General features: G+C 32.5%; 1 protein-coding gene across 1 annotated transcript; it reads right to left on the reverse strand.

Moving 5' to 3' along the window:
• Positions 1 to 750: 750 nt before the first annotated feature.
• Positions 751 to 2,312, reverse strand: LOC109192567. The gene is made up of 3 exons (XM_019343262.1): positions 2,200 to 2,312; positions 1,988 to 2,095; positions 751 to 1,187 (listed from the first exon to the last, which is right to left on the reverse strand). Exons 1-3 carry the CDS (start codon positions 2,287 to 2,289, stop codon positions 888 to 890), a joined length of 498 nt encoding a protein of 165 aa, XP_019198807.1. The 5' UTR covers positions 2,290 to 2,312; the 3' UTR covers positions 751 to 887.
• Between the last annotated feature and the right edge of the window lie 15,998 nt (positions 2,313 to 18,310).

Genomic DNA, 18,310 nt, shown 5'->3' on the forward strand with positions numbered 1-18,310 from the left:
AATATTGTTATTAAAAATTATAATAATATTATCATATTAAATTATAAATTAAAATTAATTACATTTATAATATTATACAGAGTAATAAAATACAGTACAAAATTAGGGGAGGTGGTATTTTGTCCTGATAGCTCTAAATTTTCTCCAACATCCATGGATTTGAAAATCCTAGGGGCCTACTGCCGGCCTAGGAAGGTCATCAATTCCACAAAGTGACAATTAAATTAGAAAATGTTCACTTTTTCAAATTAGGAAGAATTGAATTGTAATTTCCCAATGAAATCTCCCATAATATTCATTAGTGATGTTTATATTGGTGAGTATTATTAGTATATAAATATTTGAGGACAGGTTGGTCAATTAAGATACATTCTATAATTTACTTTTTTTTTTTTAATTATTATTATTGATTTTTAGAGTAAAAGTGACGAAGAACCTTTAAATAGATTTGAGTTTAAACTTATTGATGATGTTTATAACAACCGTCGCAAAAGATTCACTTACAATTTATCAATTAAAGTCGTTTAGCACAAACTGTGCTATTTTTAAAACAAATTTGTCCGCACAAGCTTAGCTCAATAGTTCAGTAGGTTCGAACCTTAGCGACGGTAATGTGGAAATTATGTCTAAAGTGGGCAGATCACTTGTGCTTGGACAGATGTGCGCAGTGACACTAAGTCACCGTGATTTATGTCTTCTCAAATGCTCTGTCAGACCCTTGGAGTTGGGGGTTCAACTTTTTGGGAGAAGAAGACAAATATGATTTGGACACATGAAAAACTTTCCTCCATAAAGGAATTGACAAGCAGGGAATAGATTAAAAATATGAAAATAACCCTAAAATAAAAAAACTTTAGTATCTTATTACTACTTTTTAGATTTTAGTTTCAACTAGCTTTAGGAACAGCAAAGTAGTTTTGAAGTTGACATGTCCCTATTTCACTTTGCCTCTGAATTGCCTTTTGAATTACTTGAGTTACAGCCTCTGCAATCAATCCTTGCTGACCTTCCTCAGCCTCAACAATGGCTTCCATGGCAAAGAAATAGTTGCAGGAAACCCTAGCTTCAACAACACTAATATCCATCTCTTCAAAGGCCTCCAAGATTGACACCAGTAAATCTTCAACTTTCTTGCACCTCACTGTCACCATAAATCTCCTCCCATGCACCTTATCCACTTTCACTTCCTGCCACAAATTTAGTACCCATAATTATAATACTACTCTTAAGATCAAGCACTTATCACTGTGCCAAAAGTTATTCTCACAACAAAGCACAACTTTTATTTCCTTATATATACTGCCACCACATTACTTTATTACTTTATTTCCTTATATACGGGTACCACATTTTCGAGGGACAGGATAGTAGATTTGTCCCTAGCTTCATCCTAGTCACCAATTGCTGGACTGACCCTTTACTAATCTCCTCCCAACATGTACTCATGTTATAAACCTACACCACTTGATGTCGTATTGTACTCGGTCTAAAGAGGGTAACTCTCTACTCGAAGTTATTATACATCTTTTAACAGGACAACCCCAGACAAGCTAGTCGGGCTATCGACTTGTACCCATAAAGTTTCAAGTTCGATTCCTGAATACACATAATGGCCCTGTTTAGTAAAATAGTTAGCCTATAGGCTAATTTTGACTTATTTGATCACTATTAGTTGTTTGACTTGGTTTAAAAATAAATATAAGTGTTTGGTTAATTAGCTTTTTGTACTCTAAAATGCTAAAATTCAAAAAGCTACTCAAAACAACTTTTTCAATTAGTTTTTTGAGAAAAAAAATTATACCAAACAGCTATCAACTAACAGCTAATTTACCAAACACCTTTCTACAAAAGCAACTAATGTTATCAACTAGTTATACCCTCTAATTAACGCAATCGATTTGCTAACAGCTAACAACCATTTATCAAACAGGGCAAATGACATTGCAAAAATTGTAATAAATAGTAGGGAGATGAATAGGTAGAGAACTTGGATAATGTTCAAGAGGTGGAAATATTCTCTTGTGAGTTCTTCTAGCTGGATCTTCAACCTGTGGATGTACATAAAAGCATCCATGATAATAGAGCTGCTCCCCACCTGCAAAAATGACCAAATATAAAATCAGCACTGTACTGTACTACTAAACTTTTAAGAAAGAAGAATATATATGAAAAGAAATGAAGTTTTGGAGTAGTATTTACTGATTTAGAGTTTGTAAGAGATTGCAGAATGTGAAGCTTCTTCTTCTTCTTGCTGAATGACACTCTCCTTTGGAGCCTTCTTGATGCCATCTTTCCGGGCTTGCAGCTAATTTTCTGATATAAACCTCAGGAGTAATAGCTTTTATATAGAGTTTTGAAGGCCAGGTTGGGAGGATAGACCGGGTGGTGGTGGTGGGGGGGGGGGGGGTTTAGGGATTTGTGTGGACCATATTTTGTTACTGTAAAATAATGTACAGTCAGTACAAAAATAATGTACTTTTAGTATATTAAAAATGTACATCGTATTTAGGGGATGTACATTATTTGTGTACTGAGTGTACATTATATTGTATAATGTATATTCAATACACAAATAATGTACATTTAATATAGGGAAAATGGCACTTTTTCCCCCTATGTTATATGCTTATAGCACTTTTTCCCCCTGAGTTATTCATGCATCCACATTTGCCCCCTCAATTATTATAAAAGTGGCGGTTTTTCCCCCTGATAATATTAAATAGACATTTTTACCCTTAAATACATATTTTATTTATTTCTCTTGTTCAACAAATTATTGTTTATACGTAGGGATGGCCACGGTTCGGTTCGAACTGAACCGAACACTATAGCAATCAAATAAAAAAAAATTCGGTTATGATTCATAACATAACCCAATATTTGGGTTTTCGTTTATTAAAATTGTGAAGTGGAAAAAAATAGATTCTGAACCGTGAACCAGAGGTTCAAATCGGAACAACTACTAGCAATAGCTTAAAATTAGAATTATAATATTTGCAAATAGTGTATGTTTTTTTCGCATTTATATTGACTCTCACATATAAGTATATATAATCGCGATTTGGTTTTTATTTTGAATTGTTGTTTCACAATTTCGGATCCAATTTGAACTGTTGGTTCAAACATTATTTTAAAATTTTATTTTTTTATTTTTAAAGTATTCTAAATTCAACAATTAATGTATTTTATTTTTTCAAATTGTGGTTATAATTTGTTGGAGAAGTAAAATAAAGGAAATATTTATTTTAAGGGTAAATATGTCCATTTAATATATCAGGGGGGAAAATTGCCACTTAAATAATATAGGGGGAAAAAGTGCTATAAGTATATAACACAGGGGAAAAAAGTGCCATTTTCCCTTTAATATATTAAAAATGTACTTTTTGTTATGGTCCACACGACACTGTGTGAACTATGATCCGCACAATAATTTGCCAAGGGAGGGGGTGTATTTTAAAGAAACTAGGACGTCTGTTAGTTATAATTTCTTAGCTTTTTAAATCAAATAAAAAATGATATAACGACTATGGTGTAGATGAGATGGCAGGGGTAAATAAAAATGATAGAAAAAATTTAACTACGGTGTGGATGAGGGTATTTTTGTAACTTAAAAACTAGTCTAAAACATTTTGCTATATTTTCCTTATTTGCACTCTAATATCCCAATACAATATACCACAATAGAACCAAGCAGAACCACTTAATTAGTAAAACACAAATTAAATATGAAACTTAAGTACATAGTAGAAAATCAAAAAGAGTTTGAAATTACAAAAATGCTCTCATAAAACCTTTTTGTTTTGAATTGGATAGCTTTATTAGATTGATGATGGCCGGATTACATTTACAACTTAATAAATAATTTAATGACTAAATTTGAAATAATTGAAGGTGAGAGACAATGTTTCTAAATTGCAGCAACCTCATTAGTTTAGAATTTTTTATTTTTTATTTTAAAATTTTTGCAGGTCCAAGTAGAAGATCGAGAGGAGGGGAGAGGAAAAAAAATCACAAAAAAAGAAAGAAAAAAGAAACAGAAATTACGCTCCCGCACTACAACGCGCCATGCTGGGCACATAATTAAGTGCACAGAACGCGTGGAACACACATATTTCTCTCATCATGCGGGGTCCACAAAAAATTAAACTTTACAGGAGAAAAAATTTAAAAAAGAAAATCTTTCCCCATTTGTGTAAAAACTCCACTATAATTTTTTTTTTTCAGCTGCAAAAATCTTGTCAAAAATCATGATTGATCATCATAATTCAAGAATAATAATTAGAAAATTATAAGTATGCTTCTTTTTTTTTTTTTTCAATAAAAAAGATAATGACATTGTTTTGTGTGCCATGTCCTGCATCACTTGCTTTTATGTATGTAGGTGCCATACTTTATATGATCACGGAATGTATTATGTATAAGTGCTGACATTATTTTTGTCTTCTTCAGTCTTTATCAGGTTTCACAGACTAACATTTCTTCCCAGCTATTAGGGGTTGCTTTATATAGAAAATCATAAACCTACTTTCAAGAGATAAAATTCTCATTACCTGTTCAAATTTTATTAAACAAAAGGATAAAATAAATAAATTGTGACTTATTCCATTTTTTAAAAATCAATTAAAGTATGTCACATCAGTATAAGGTAAAAGGTAAAAAGTTAGAATACATAGTATTAATATAGTATTAGTGACATTATACTTGGTGGGACTGCAATGGACAAATATAAATATAAATTTATTTTTTTAAATTTTATGTCTAGGGAAGAGCCAGGAATTTGTTTCAATATGATCAAAGCTATAAGTTGTGGACTAACCAACTATGGAGTAAGGTTTTTTACTGTCTTGAAAGGGGTGGTCGAATAGATGGTGAAACATGATTTTCGTATAAAAAAAGTTACGAGTTCAATTTTGTTAATACTTTCTTGATTGAGTCTATCACACATGCACTTCGTATTATGATTTGTGGGCTAGGAGCACCCTCTACACCTATGTGAGCTTACAAGTGTTGATGATAATGTATATAAATAATAAAGGGAAAATGGTCAAATAAGCTCATAAACTTTACCTGAAAAGTCAATTAGCCTCCTAAATTTTTAAAAAGTACAATTACACCATTTAACATTTTATATTGAGGCATAGAGTCCAAATATTTATAAATGACCTACTATTACAGTTCGTCGCTTTCTCCAGCAGAAGGCGACCAACTGGCCGCCTTCCCCAGCAAAGCGACCAGTTGGTCGCCTTTTATAGAGAAGGCGAACAGTTCGTTAAGGTGCCCGTTGAGACTCTAGCTAGGTTGCTATTTCAATTAGATTTGACCTTAAATCTCGTCCGCACTCTCGGGTAGATTTGTCATTTGTGGCTGGCCTCAGCCCTCACCCAACCTCATTGCAAAAATTAAAACTCTAGCTAGGCATGCATTACCTAATATGGAATCAGGAGAAAGAAGCAATAATGCCACAAGAGGACAGACATTAAGACTCCAATGTAGTACAAAGATTAGGTTCATAGGTTCCTTATTGGGACAGGCAGGCAATGCATGCACACAATCTGTGGCCTGTGAAAGCTATAGTGGCAGGGATTTTGTTCCCTGCTATGAATTGGCCGACACTATTTATTTGGAGTTTAATTTGCCATTGCCTACTTTAATTACCTACATGTCAATGTACACAAGCCTTGCCTTTAATTTACCAACTTTAATATTTTTTCTTTTTTGAAACATACAAACTTTGTCTAATTACGAAAATTTAGATCATGTAACATGAACTGGGTTTGTTCACTGGTTCGATAGACAGTATTTGAGAGAAGAGACTAATATTCGAACTTTGACGATGACAATGTGGGGATTATATCAAAGTGGACAAATCCCTTGTACGCACCGACATTTGACCATGTTTGCTGAGTTATTGAGTCACAATGATTTACATCATCTATGTTTGTTGAGTCATTGAGTTAGCGTGAAGTAAAATTTGAAAAATCCTGCATTTTGCAATTCCTATCCAGTTATGTATTCACGAGAAGGCAATTCACCACAATGCAACAAAAACAATTGCAACCAATTCCCTCGGGCCCACAAGGCAAATATCCACCCCTTATCCAAATAGTAAATAATTTCGAGTGTGGTGAGATTGGATAAATTCTCTCAATGCAAGAAAATGTTGACTAATAATATCATGTGTCCATGTAAGATGATTCAGAATTGAAAATTAAGGAAAAATGCACAGATATTTTTGTAATTACAATGTCATTTGGAAACGTTTGATATAGTGCATTCACGGATAATTGATAGTGCATTTTAAAATTATTTTTTAAATGCACTATCAAGTGCTTCTAAATGCACTATCATAATTACAGAAATGTTATCGTATCTTTTCTTAATTTTTAGCTCACACAGATGAGATACAAAAGTTGAACCTTCGATATGATCTCTTTTTATCGGGTTACGTTTGAACTCATAATCTATTGCATAGATGACTTTAACACTAAATTAAAGGATGTATTTCGTTTCACATTTATCATTTGATAAGTTGATAATTGAATTACACACATTTATTATTTATATACTATATGCTCATCAAATAGTTCGCTTGCCAACCGCCAAATGTTAGGTTAATTATTAAACTTCTTTAGAATCAACGTACATTAGAACAAAACATAACACTACAAAAAATTCATGATTCATAACAGTAATATTTTATTGCAAAACCCTCAAATTCTATTGTAAATCACAATTTGTAACGGAATCGCTATAGAACGTAACACTGCTAGGCATAGGCTTTGACAATTGAATCTAGCATCCTACCATCAAAATGTGGCGCTAACTGTTATGCAAATATAAGGAAATAAAGTTACATCTTCACTATTAGTTATATTTTTTGACATAACGATTAGTGCTTAATCTTGACAATTAGTATTAGAGTTGGGTGACGCGTACACTACTGGAAATTATGAAATTTCGGACCACATGAAAGTGATCTTAAATCAAGTTAATACCAAAAAATGGTCGGAAATAGCAACAAAGGTTTTTCCGAATACCAAAAGTGGTCGAAACAAGGCTTTTGACTTGATTTAAGATCACTTTTAGGTGGTCGAAAATTTCATAATTTCCACTAGTGGTAGGAATTCATTACAATAATGTTTACCAAAATGTCGGTGTGCAGAAGGAATCTGTCCACTTTAATTTATTTGTTGTTCAGACTTAGCTCACTGGTTCAGTAGGCAGTATTTAGGATAACGCAAAGTTTATTTTTAGTAACAGACTATGCTTAGCTTATCTTTAGTCAATAAGATTTACACTTTTGCGTCGTCTTCTCCAGCTGCCTATTGTTTGCCACTGGCTACTGCCGTAGCTCACATGATCACAGAGAAAATTACATCTCTTTCTCTCTCTCTCTCTTACACTTTTAATTTGTTGTGTATGTTTGATTTGAAGGGGTACTATATTTTTGTTCTTTCCAGTTGTACGTTTTGTTCAGCAGAAGTCTGCTTCAAGTTTCATTATATTCCAAAATGCATATAGCTGGCTTTTCTGTCTTTTACTACTTTGCATGTCCAAGATTCTCAACCATAGTTTTGTTCAAAGGAAAGGGTCAAGATCCAGGATATGATGATATGATAGGACTAAAGACAAGTATTATAAAACGAGAATAAAATCCCAAACTAAGTATTGGCTGGACTGACAACGTAACATTGGTGGGTACAGCATGACTCTCGTACATAAATATTATGACTTGCGAATTTAATTTTATTAATATTTTATCAGTCAAGCCTGTTACACATGATTTTTAGTGCGATTTACATCTCCTGTATGATTTGTGAGCTAATATAAGAGCGAGGTTTAACTGTGTACATCTTAAGTAGTGGTTGTGAATTTCATCTGTTAGGCCCTGTTGGTTCGCGGAAAATATTTGAGGGGAAATGGAATTGAAATTTAATGGAAAAAAATTACCGGGAAGATTAATTACATTCTTTGGTTGGTGAAAAATAAATTAGTGGGAATATTGATTACATTGTTTGATTGAGTTTGGAATTGTAAGGAATAATAAGTATAAAGACAATTATACCCTATATTATAATAACAACAATAATAATGGTAATTAGGAAAAGTTGGTGAGGACATAATTATTTTCTTTATTTTTAAGGAAAAAATTTGTGTGTACAATAACAACAACAACAACAACAACAACAACAACAACAACAACAACAACAACAACAACAATAATAATAATAATAATAATAATAATAATAATAATAATAATAATAATAATAATAATAATAAAAAAGAACAATGATTTGAGGACAAACTAAATGTGGTCCAGTTTGACAAGTGTCTAATTAATAAGCATCATGTATCCATTGAGAAGGAAGAAATTATGATCAGGAATAGTCACGGTTTGATTTGAACTGAATGTTGTACAAACTTATAAACCATAATTAGAACTGAACAGACCACTCCGATCGATTAAGGTTTGGAACTAAACAAATATTTTTTTTTAAAATCTATTTAAGATTAATACACACACACACAAGTGACACAACACGTAGTGAAATATGAATCACCGTTCTAGCAAATTAAATCACGAAGTGTGAACCATGCACCAATTTAAACTAGAATTTAACTGAAATTAAATTATGGTCACCATTCACTATAACCATTGCTGGAAATTATGGAATTTCCGACCACTTGAAAGTTATCTTAAATCAAGTCGAAAATAAAAAGTGGTCGGAAATAGCAACAAAGATTTTTTCGGATATCAAAAGTGGTCGGAACAAGACTTTTGACTTGATTTAAGATCTCTTTCAGGTGATCGAAAATTCCATAATTTTCAGCAGTGATTAATTTGGAATTATTATTTTTTAAAATAATTTGGAATTGTTTTTAATTCAATGGTTTAATTGGTGATTTTTTTACCTTTATTAGTTAACTAATCTTTCACGCGCATTGCGCGAATGAGACAATGCTCAATGTTTATTTTTAAATAAGTACTTCAAAGTATATCAATACAAAATTATATAGGAGATGTTCATGCATTAGGTAATTGAATGTTGAATTTGTTTATTTAAATCGGTAATTCAAAGTATATTAATGCAAGATAATATATGAGAGATTGATTTTGATAATTATCATTAAAATAAATGTTTGCAACTTTATAAAAATGCTAGTATAAATACTTAGTCTAAAACAGATAGTCTAAATAAATATTACTTTTGATTTGAATTTTTCTAAGTCTTCGTAACTCTATTTTGAGTAGTTTTTTCATTGTCTTCATCTTCAGTACTTGCCATCTTCTTTTTTATTGGTTGTGTGTCATGTGCGACATAATAGAAATCTAGTACAACCTAAAGGCAATTTATATCGTGCACCTTGGATCAAAACAATTTTGATATTTAAGTTTTAACAAACTATGTAATTTTCCATTTATCATATTTCAACACAAATTTTAATTTATTCTAGGTACATAATTAATACATACTCTTATGATACATAATTTAATAACAGGCACAAAATACACAACACAACACAAGATACATACACATGTTAAATATAATTACTTATTCTCAAATATGTTTTCTGTAGATAATAATAATAATAATAATAATAATAATAATAATAATAATAATAATAATAATAATAATAATAATAATATTATTATTATTATTATTATTATTATTATTATTATTATATTATCATTATTATTATTATTATTATTATTATTATTATTATTTATAAATCCTAAATGAAAAAATTCAAATTTTACTTTTGAAATTTTATGTAACACAATGTAAATAAATCCTAAAATTACATAACAAAAGTAATAAAATAGATAAGAGAGTTTTGAGAAAACATATTTGATTGAGGTTAGACACTTAGACTACTAATTGATGTTCTATGTTGAGAGTAGAAGAAGAAAGACACGCTATAATCGAAAGAGAAAGGTCAGGCATCAATTTTAGGTTAAAAAAGAGGGGTTATTTTGTCTCAAAGTTATTTTTTTTCTTCATAGAATTCATGAAATTGAAATACAAAGGGCGGGGAGAGGTGGGGGGGGGGGGGGGGGGGGGGGAGAGGGGGTTCATGGGATTCTAATTCGTTGAAAATGATGGAATTTTAATTTCGCATAATTGCAATTTTCTCCAACCAAACGAATGAATTTGCTTACCTTCTAAATTATGAGAGTTAGAGCAGACGAGCAGTTTTCATGATGACGTTACAATTAGTGGAGTCGTCTCATAGTTATAGAGAATAACTATTGGAGTCCGTCCGGGCTTAGTTCACTGGTTTATTAGTCGGCAATATTTGGGAGAAGAAACCAAGGTTTGAACCTTGACAGAGACAGTGTGGGGATGTGTGCACCAGCATTTGGTCCTGTCTGTGCTGAGCCATTGAGTCACATTGTAACAAGCTAAGCAACGACTATGAAAAACAAAAGGTGATATAAGGTAAAAGGTTTTTTTTTTTTTTTTTTTTTTTTTTAGGTATAGCCCAGAGTTTTTACTATTTGATACAGTGACTAATTTTCTCACTAAATTATAAATACTTCTATTGAGTGGGACAGCTTGCAGGGTAAAAGTGTTCCTAGTACAATATGTAATTGGTGGGTATGAGGGAGGGGGGGAGGGGGGATGACAAGACCTGTCTGATAAAAATTTGTGATGTGTATAAACTGATAAATGTAGTGCAGGCAGCTCAATATTCTTTGATCTCAGAGGCGTGCAGGAGAGGGCACACCAACAACACAAACAACAAAAAGATTTGCACCATACACAAAGCATATATTATATACTCCGTATATATATAATCAGCAGCGCATGCATTTTTGTACGGACAATTCGTTCACATTCACATTAATTCCTTACAGTAATTAGTACTCTTTATAGCTCTGTAGCATTCCATCACTTTTTTTTTATTATATATATACGTGCACATGAATGACAACTCTTTTTATTTATTTATTTATTTTTTAAATAGAATAATGGCCCTAGATATTTAGTACTCCGTATTTATATTGGGTTTTGACAATTTACCAAAGTTGAATTGGTGCCGAATCATATTTAAAAAATGTCTTTTAATTTATTATTTGTTGGTCCATTTAATTATGATTGGAAGGTGGATAAGATTGGATCAGATAGAGTGATGACCTTATTCCTTTGGTTGAAATTTATGTATTTGGAAGAACCATGCTAGCTGCCTATATAAGCCCCTCACAATTTATAACTTTCTGATGTGTCACTGTTTTATTAGAAATGTAAATTCCTTATTATTTCAGGTGGATCAACCAACTCACCAATAGCTATGACAATAAGTTGTTTTCCCTTTTTAACCAGAAAGTTACTAATATGTAGTGTTAAATGTAGGGGTGAAAAGCATTATTCAATTTGGAATATAATGATCCATTGCTCTAAATGTTCCAATCGTAATTCATTCAAATGGTATTTCAAAGAATAATTAAACATTTAAACTGGCCAAGCATGTTACGCTCAGATAGCATGTGGTAACTCTCCCATATGGGAGATCATGAGATCGAGTCTCAATGGAAGCGGCAAATACTATAATGTAATAGAGTCAATAGTATTAAAAAAAGGAGTAATTAAATTGGTGAATTATCTCAATCACTTTAATAGCCCGCTTTTTTAAATGTACCCTTACCTAAATCAAATTTGAAATATTTACTCATGACGATATCTAATGTAAGTAGTGGTAGTATGTTTATATATGTTGATAACTATACATGCTTCAATTATTTGCTGGTATAATATTGAAATTGAATGTAATAAAACTAGTTATATAAATTCCTAAATAAAAAAAAAAAACATGGTTATATAAAATGTTGATTTCGAAGATAATAAACATTAGAATAATTAATAAAAAGTCAAAACAATATAACATTTATGTTAGAATCAATGGCTTACAACTATGTCAAAAAGCTATAAATAATAGTGAATGTATAACTTTTTGTTTAAAAAAAATATATTTACATTAGCAGTTAATTCTATATTTCGATGATAGGATGTCCGACTCGATCGACCCTCTAAGCCATCATCAGGTTCGGTTTTTAGCTTTTTGTGACCCAATTCTTGTAAATAAATGAGGTCAGCACAATATTTAAAACAAAACCATAAGAATTCTATTGACTTACTATCTCCAAAGTCGAAACAAAGAATTTGTTTTTTAAAAAAAATAATCTTGAAACTACCTGGCTAGTGGTTACCTGTTGGGCTGCCGTTATCGTTTGGAATGCAAATAAAACGATCTGTTAGAGGGGGAAGAATCAATTTCTCAGGCAGTTTTGGTGGTGAACTGGTGAATGGTACATGTTTCAAGTTATCATCTGTGCCGTTGGGGAAACAAAACGGTTTTGCCATGAGGCATGCTCAATTAATTAGGTTCGAATTATTAAGAAAGAGAAGTGATTTGGAGAAAATACTGATGAGTTTCAGGATGAATTGTAATTTTTTTTTTTAATTTATTTCTGAAGTAGCTAAGTCAAAAATAAATATTAAATACTCTAAAAATTGAGGCCCTATGCTCCTAAATATTTTGCACACCTTAAAATCTGGTCCTGACGACCACCCTATAACATAAATTGTTACAAATTCTTACGTAGTACAGTAACAATGTCTTACTTGTTATGTATATATGTCGTCGCTACAAAGCTATTCCTATCTATCTGTTTCTTTGTCTCCTTTGTCCATGACATGTCCCTCTCCCTAAACAAAAAAGTATTAACAACAGAAAAGAAAATGGATTAAAAGTCCATTATATATGTTTCGTCCATATATGCAAAATCTGAATTCACATGATCACATGCATTGAAAAAGTTCTCTTGGGATTGGATGAGTCCATTTTATTATTTGACTAATAATTGTAAGTATGTATTTGGGATAAATATAAATTAATAAATAAAATATTATAAATGCGTTGTTTTTTTTAGTACTATTGACCTTGTGTTAGGAATGGACAATTCGGTTCAGTTTTTGCGAACCGAATCACACCAAACAGAACTTTACCGAATCGAACTAGTAATATACCGAAAAATTGAACGGTAATGGATTCTTGTAAATTGAACGATTTGGTTTTTTTTTTAACCGAACCGAATAGTTTGGTAAAAAATCAAACCGAATTGAATACCGTTTGGTTTTTTAATAATAATAATAATAATAATAATAATAACAATAATAATAATAATAATAATAATAAAAAGAAGTAAATTCAAGTCCCTTAATGCGTGCTCCGCCGTTCAGTTTCTATTCTCCATCACTCATATCTATCTTAAATTTTTTATTTGATTTCTTTATGACTTGTTCTCTACTTTGCACTTTTGTTGTTTGCCGCAATTATTTTTTTATCTCACAATTATATATAACTTGAGTTATTTTTACAATATTCAGTATTTTCCTTAGTTTGATGTTTCTATAAAATTAATGTGTTTTAACATCATTCTAATTTTGATTTTCATTGCATTGGAATTATTTTCTAGTACTGGAATATATTTCCAATGCACTGAAAAATAATATTCCAGTGCACTAGCAATGATGGATTGTGTCCAAAAAGTAACTATATATATATATATATATATATATATATATATATATATATATATATATATATATATCTATCGTACTTAGCACTTCTTCTCCAAATATTAACTATACATATAGATACTTATTCATCTTGTCAATAAAACATTCCAAGTGAGCCAATTGAAGAGTGGTTGTGCAAAAAAACCAAATGTTTGATAATTTGTACTTAGTAGTGTGTTTGAACTTTGGATTGCTATTTTGTTATATAATGTTTAGACTTTGGATTTGGACTATGTGAATATGTATTGTTTGGTAGTGTGTTTGTAAATATAGGAAATATTAAAATTTGGGTTCTTAAACCGAACCGAAACAGTTTTTTTTTTTTTTTTTTTTTTTTCAAACTGTACTGAACTATAATGTTAAAACGAATGATATCATTTTTTTTAAAATGCCGATATACTGAAACCGAAAAAAATCAAACCGAATTCCAAAATGTCCACCCGGCCTACTCTATGTAGTATCTGTTCAATATACTTTCTCAATCTATTGAAGCACAAAAAGTTAATACCCCCTAAGGCTCAAACCAATAATCTCTTAATTAAGAGAATCACTTCATCCCACTTCAGTACTTCACTACAAAGTCATTCACATAAATGGGTCAGTTATTTTCTCTCCATCTTGCCTTTTTATGTATTTATGCAAGAGATCATGCTAAAGATACATTTAAATTGCGTTACTTCCTTTCTTAAATTTTAATTTTTTTTTTTATAGATTTTTTTCACTCGATTTATGTTTTTAAGTTGGTGATATATACTATATACAAATTGAAATTGCACCGTGAATCTTAAATGCAAGATTTAACTTATATTTCTACTTGATTTTATGTTATGCAACAATCGCGTTCATTAATTAGATTTGTTAATCAAATGTAAATAACGAAAATTGAAAGCATAAAATAAAACAATAACACAAGAGAATTGTTACGCAGTTCGGAACGCTTCTCCTACGTATGCAGGGCAACCCACGTCTGCCCAATCCACTATAGATGTTCACCAAGGAGTATTACAAGAGGTAAGTACAAATGACTCTCAGCTTTTACCACTACAACCCTTCCTAACACCTATTCAGGACTGAACCGTGCATGCCATAGCAATCTTCAAGCGAAGCTTCAGCTATACCAGGTACTGACTATGTAGCTCAGGCAGAATTTCTCAAGAAATAATAAAATAACAATAAATATTTATGCAGTAGCTTTCTAGAAATTCCTTTACTCAATATATCAATTCTCAAAAATGGCAACTTTCTTCATTTAGACGGCTCCCTTTTATAGTAGTAGATATGCAGTACATTGATCCTCATATTCAGCATTCCATAACCTTCATTAATCCACATCCACTCGTTTTATTTTGAATGCTTCATAACATGCACACACTGCATTTCTGACTCCTTCATTTTCAATCTTAATTTTAGCAATTAATTGTAGCCATTCAAATTAATTATTAGTTGATAGAAAATGGTCCAAAGAGTATAGCATAAAGTATTTCACATTGAATAATTCTAACCCTTTAATAATTAAATTAGCCAATTTATATTAAGGGTTTTTTATTTATTTATTTTTATTTTTTATTTTCTTATTTTTTACGTGTATCATTTATACACTTACACAAATAAATGTAGTTTCAGCATGCTTTTATTTCTTTAAAATAATGAAAACTTTATCTAGTAATAAACACTTCCTTCATCCTTACTTTCTTATTTCTTTTTTCTTGTTGGGCAGAGGCTTGGAGGGACAAGTGTAACACCCCTAAAATTTAAAACTTTGAATGCTTATAAAATAAAGGCAATACTATTATTAAAACCCGAAATAGAGCATAACTAACATAAGTGTTTGGGGTGCTATGCCACATCTGAGCTGGAGAATTCAGATGCACAGGCCATATTATCTAAACATCCTCAAAACAGTGTCAATACATCATCATGGCACGCAGGCCGATAAGGAAACTAACTAACTAAGCTTCGGGTCCTCTAGCGCACTCCGGAGCTACTCATCTGTGCCTGAAAGCCAAATATATCTGTTCAGCGAATAATGCTGGTAACCCACTCTAACGCGTTAAAATACAATATAGGTAGATATATATATATATATATATATATATATATATATATATATATATATATATATATATATATATATATATATATATGTATATAAAGAAACCATTTTGAAGCCAGAAGATATATATACTTAGGAGATTCTAATTTAAAACCGAGAATAGACTCAACAAGTAGGTAGGGATAGGCACATTCATCAGTTATAATTACGCATATAAAGATACTAGCATACACCCTAAGGTCACAAGATTATTCCACACCAAACATATCAGCGTTCAATCATTATCTCAACACATAAGCAAACTTTGGTGGTGCCGCAGGACCAATCGCATGCCCATACATGAGGGTCAGCGCATATAGCGCTAACACGGCCCCGAAGCACCCTGCCTCGTACCGCAGCACGAAGGGATTGATCGCAACCAATCGATGAACCGCAGCTCATATAGTAACGTTTGACCGCAACCAAACGGTGGACCGCAGCCCGAATAGTGTGTATTTCTGATCGCAACCAGATTATGAACCGCAGCTCATTTATAACGTTCAATCGCAACCAAATGGTGGACCGCAGCCCTATATATATTTATATACCCGACCGATCGCAACCGGTGGTTAACAGCCGATGGTTCTCAACCCATCCAACTGCCCGTATAGCCAATTGATCGCAACCAATTGGGGTATCATGCACACATAACACATAGCCAAGCACATGCAACCCACATTAACACATAGGGAGGGGGAAAACACGTATATAAAACTTATGTGTGGTCAACCACATTGCTAGGAATAAGCCTAAGGGGTTCATACATCTTTCACCTAGGCCAACAGGATACCAATTCGACTAGCATGCAATACACAAGACTCTTTTATCCTATGAACAGTACCCGAAACATCAAACTAGACTCAGGCACGACAAACGGGGTCTAATGGGACACCACGGGGCACGGGGAAACATCAAACGGGGAAAACCACCAATTCCCACATGGGAAACCAGCCAATCCTGCCGGCGGCCTCTTTGGGGCAGCGGGTAGGTGGCGGGTTCCCCTGCCCCCACCTACCCCCCACTGACTCTTTTTGTAATAATTTGGTCCAGGGATCTTACGTGGAACCCGAAATCATGTCCAGACACATTTAAACACAAACGACGACACCACGTAATCAAGTAATGGATTAAGATCAAGAATCACATTAAACACATCCTAACATGACTTCTAAACATAATCAAAACCCAATACCCGAACATGCAAAATCCCGCCCAAACATACCAAGAATATCATAACACAAAATCCACAGTTTACCCTAGGGCTCTAGTCATATTTAAAGCACAAGATCATGTTTTCATCTTTAAAATCAAAAGCATCAAGATTATCAAGATCAACACATAATTATCAAGATCACCTTATAAACATCAAGATTATCGAGATCTCATAAACATCAAGATCATCTCATCAACATCAAGATTATCCCATAATCATCATAAAAGCCTTATCAAGACACAAGCATAGAATTGCATATCAAAGGAGCCGAAGAAGAAGATTATAGCAAGGAAAATAGGTTTTTTTGAGACATGGGTTACCTCTTAGCCTTAATTAGAATCCTTGGCTACTAAGGTTCTTTCTCAAAGATCTCATCTTCTTGATTTCTCCTACGTTTGGTGATAGGGGAATTCTTGGGAATCCTTGTGTGGTGGAATCTATTGTGGTGTGAATTCTAGGTGCCTCCTATGTCCTTATATATATTTAAGAGTCTTAATTAGGGTCTGAATGGTTACTTATTCTATTCCTTATAGGACTATGGGTTTGATTTAGGGATAAGGGTCCATGGTCTATGGTGGACCCTTCTTAATTAATTAAGGGAATTTGATTCCCTTTTAGGGGTAAGTAATTAAATAATTAGTTTGGGTTAGAGGCCGTAACACGGGGTGTTACAACAAGTCTAGAATATTGTCATTGTAACTTGGTGCTAACTGCTATACACGTAGAATAAAATAAAGTTATTATGATTTGGCTACTAGCTATTGTTTTTGGTGTAATGGTAAGTTGAAAAAGCACGTGGATCTTGAATGCAAGAAATAACCTAAGGTTCCTATTTAACTTTACTTCAATTATTAAACTGGACTAGCTCCAGGACTACTCCAGACAGAATAAAGAACATAAACATAAAAGCAATAAAAGGAACCGTGCACCAGGATATGTTCACGCAGTTCGGAGCCTCACTCCTACGTCTGTGGGGCCACTCACATCAACCCAAATCCACTATGATAAACATGAGTACAAAAGGAGAGTACGTTACACACTAAAGCATAAACTACAACTACTCCAGAACATACTCCAGCGAACTTGATGTGCATGCGATCTTCTTCACTTCATGAACTCGTTGACGCACCTTCTTCACTCGTAGAAGTTTAGTAAATAACCATGTTGGTCCCGGTAGGGTCGAAAGGAGAGTCTAGAGGGGGGGGGGGGGTGAATAGACTCAATTCGATTTAACATAAATAACTCCTTTCGGGGTTATTACGCAGCGGATATGTTAAACAAGTTTTATATTGCTTTGCACTGTTTGTTGCTTTACGAAAACTTTCAGTTTTGAGAGGATGTGATATGCAATGCACGAAAGTAAAGCAGAGAGTAAGAGAGAGAGAGAGAGAGCGAGAGAGAGAGAGAGAGAGAGAGAGAGAT

The sequence above is a fragment of the Ipomoea nil genome, unplaced genomic scaffold, assembly GCF_001879475.1.
Source record: "Ipomoea nil cultivar Tokyo-kokei standard unplaced genomic scaffold, Asagao_1.1 scaffold0211, whole genome shotgun sequence".
In the NCBI taxonomy this organism is placed as follows: domain Eukaryota; kingdom Viridiplantae; phylum Streptophyta; class Magnoliopsida; order Solanales; family Convolvulaceae; genus Ipomoea; species Ipomoea nil.

Excerpts from the sequence above, each read along its gene's own strand:
- LOC109192567 (XM_019343262.1), bottom strand. The coding sequence starts at position 2,289 with ATGGCATCAAGAAGGCTCCAAAGGAGAGTGTCATTCAGCAAGAAGAAG. Across the intron at positions 2,096-2,199 it reads CTCTTACAAACTCTAAATCA|GTGGGGAGCAGCTCTATTAT; the intron begins GTAAATACTACT and ends TCATTTTTGCAG. Across the intron at positions 1,188-1,987 it reads ACCTCTTGAACATTATCCAA|GAAGTGAAAGTGGATAAGGT; the intron begins GTTCTCTACCTA and ends AATTTGTGGCAG.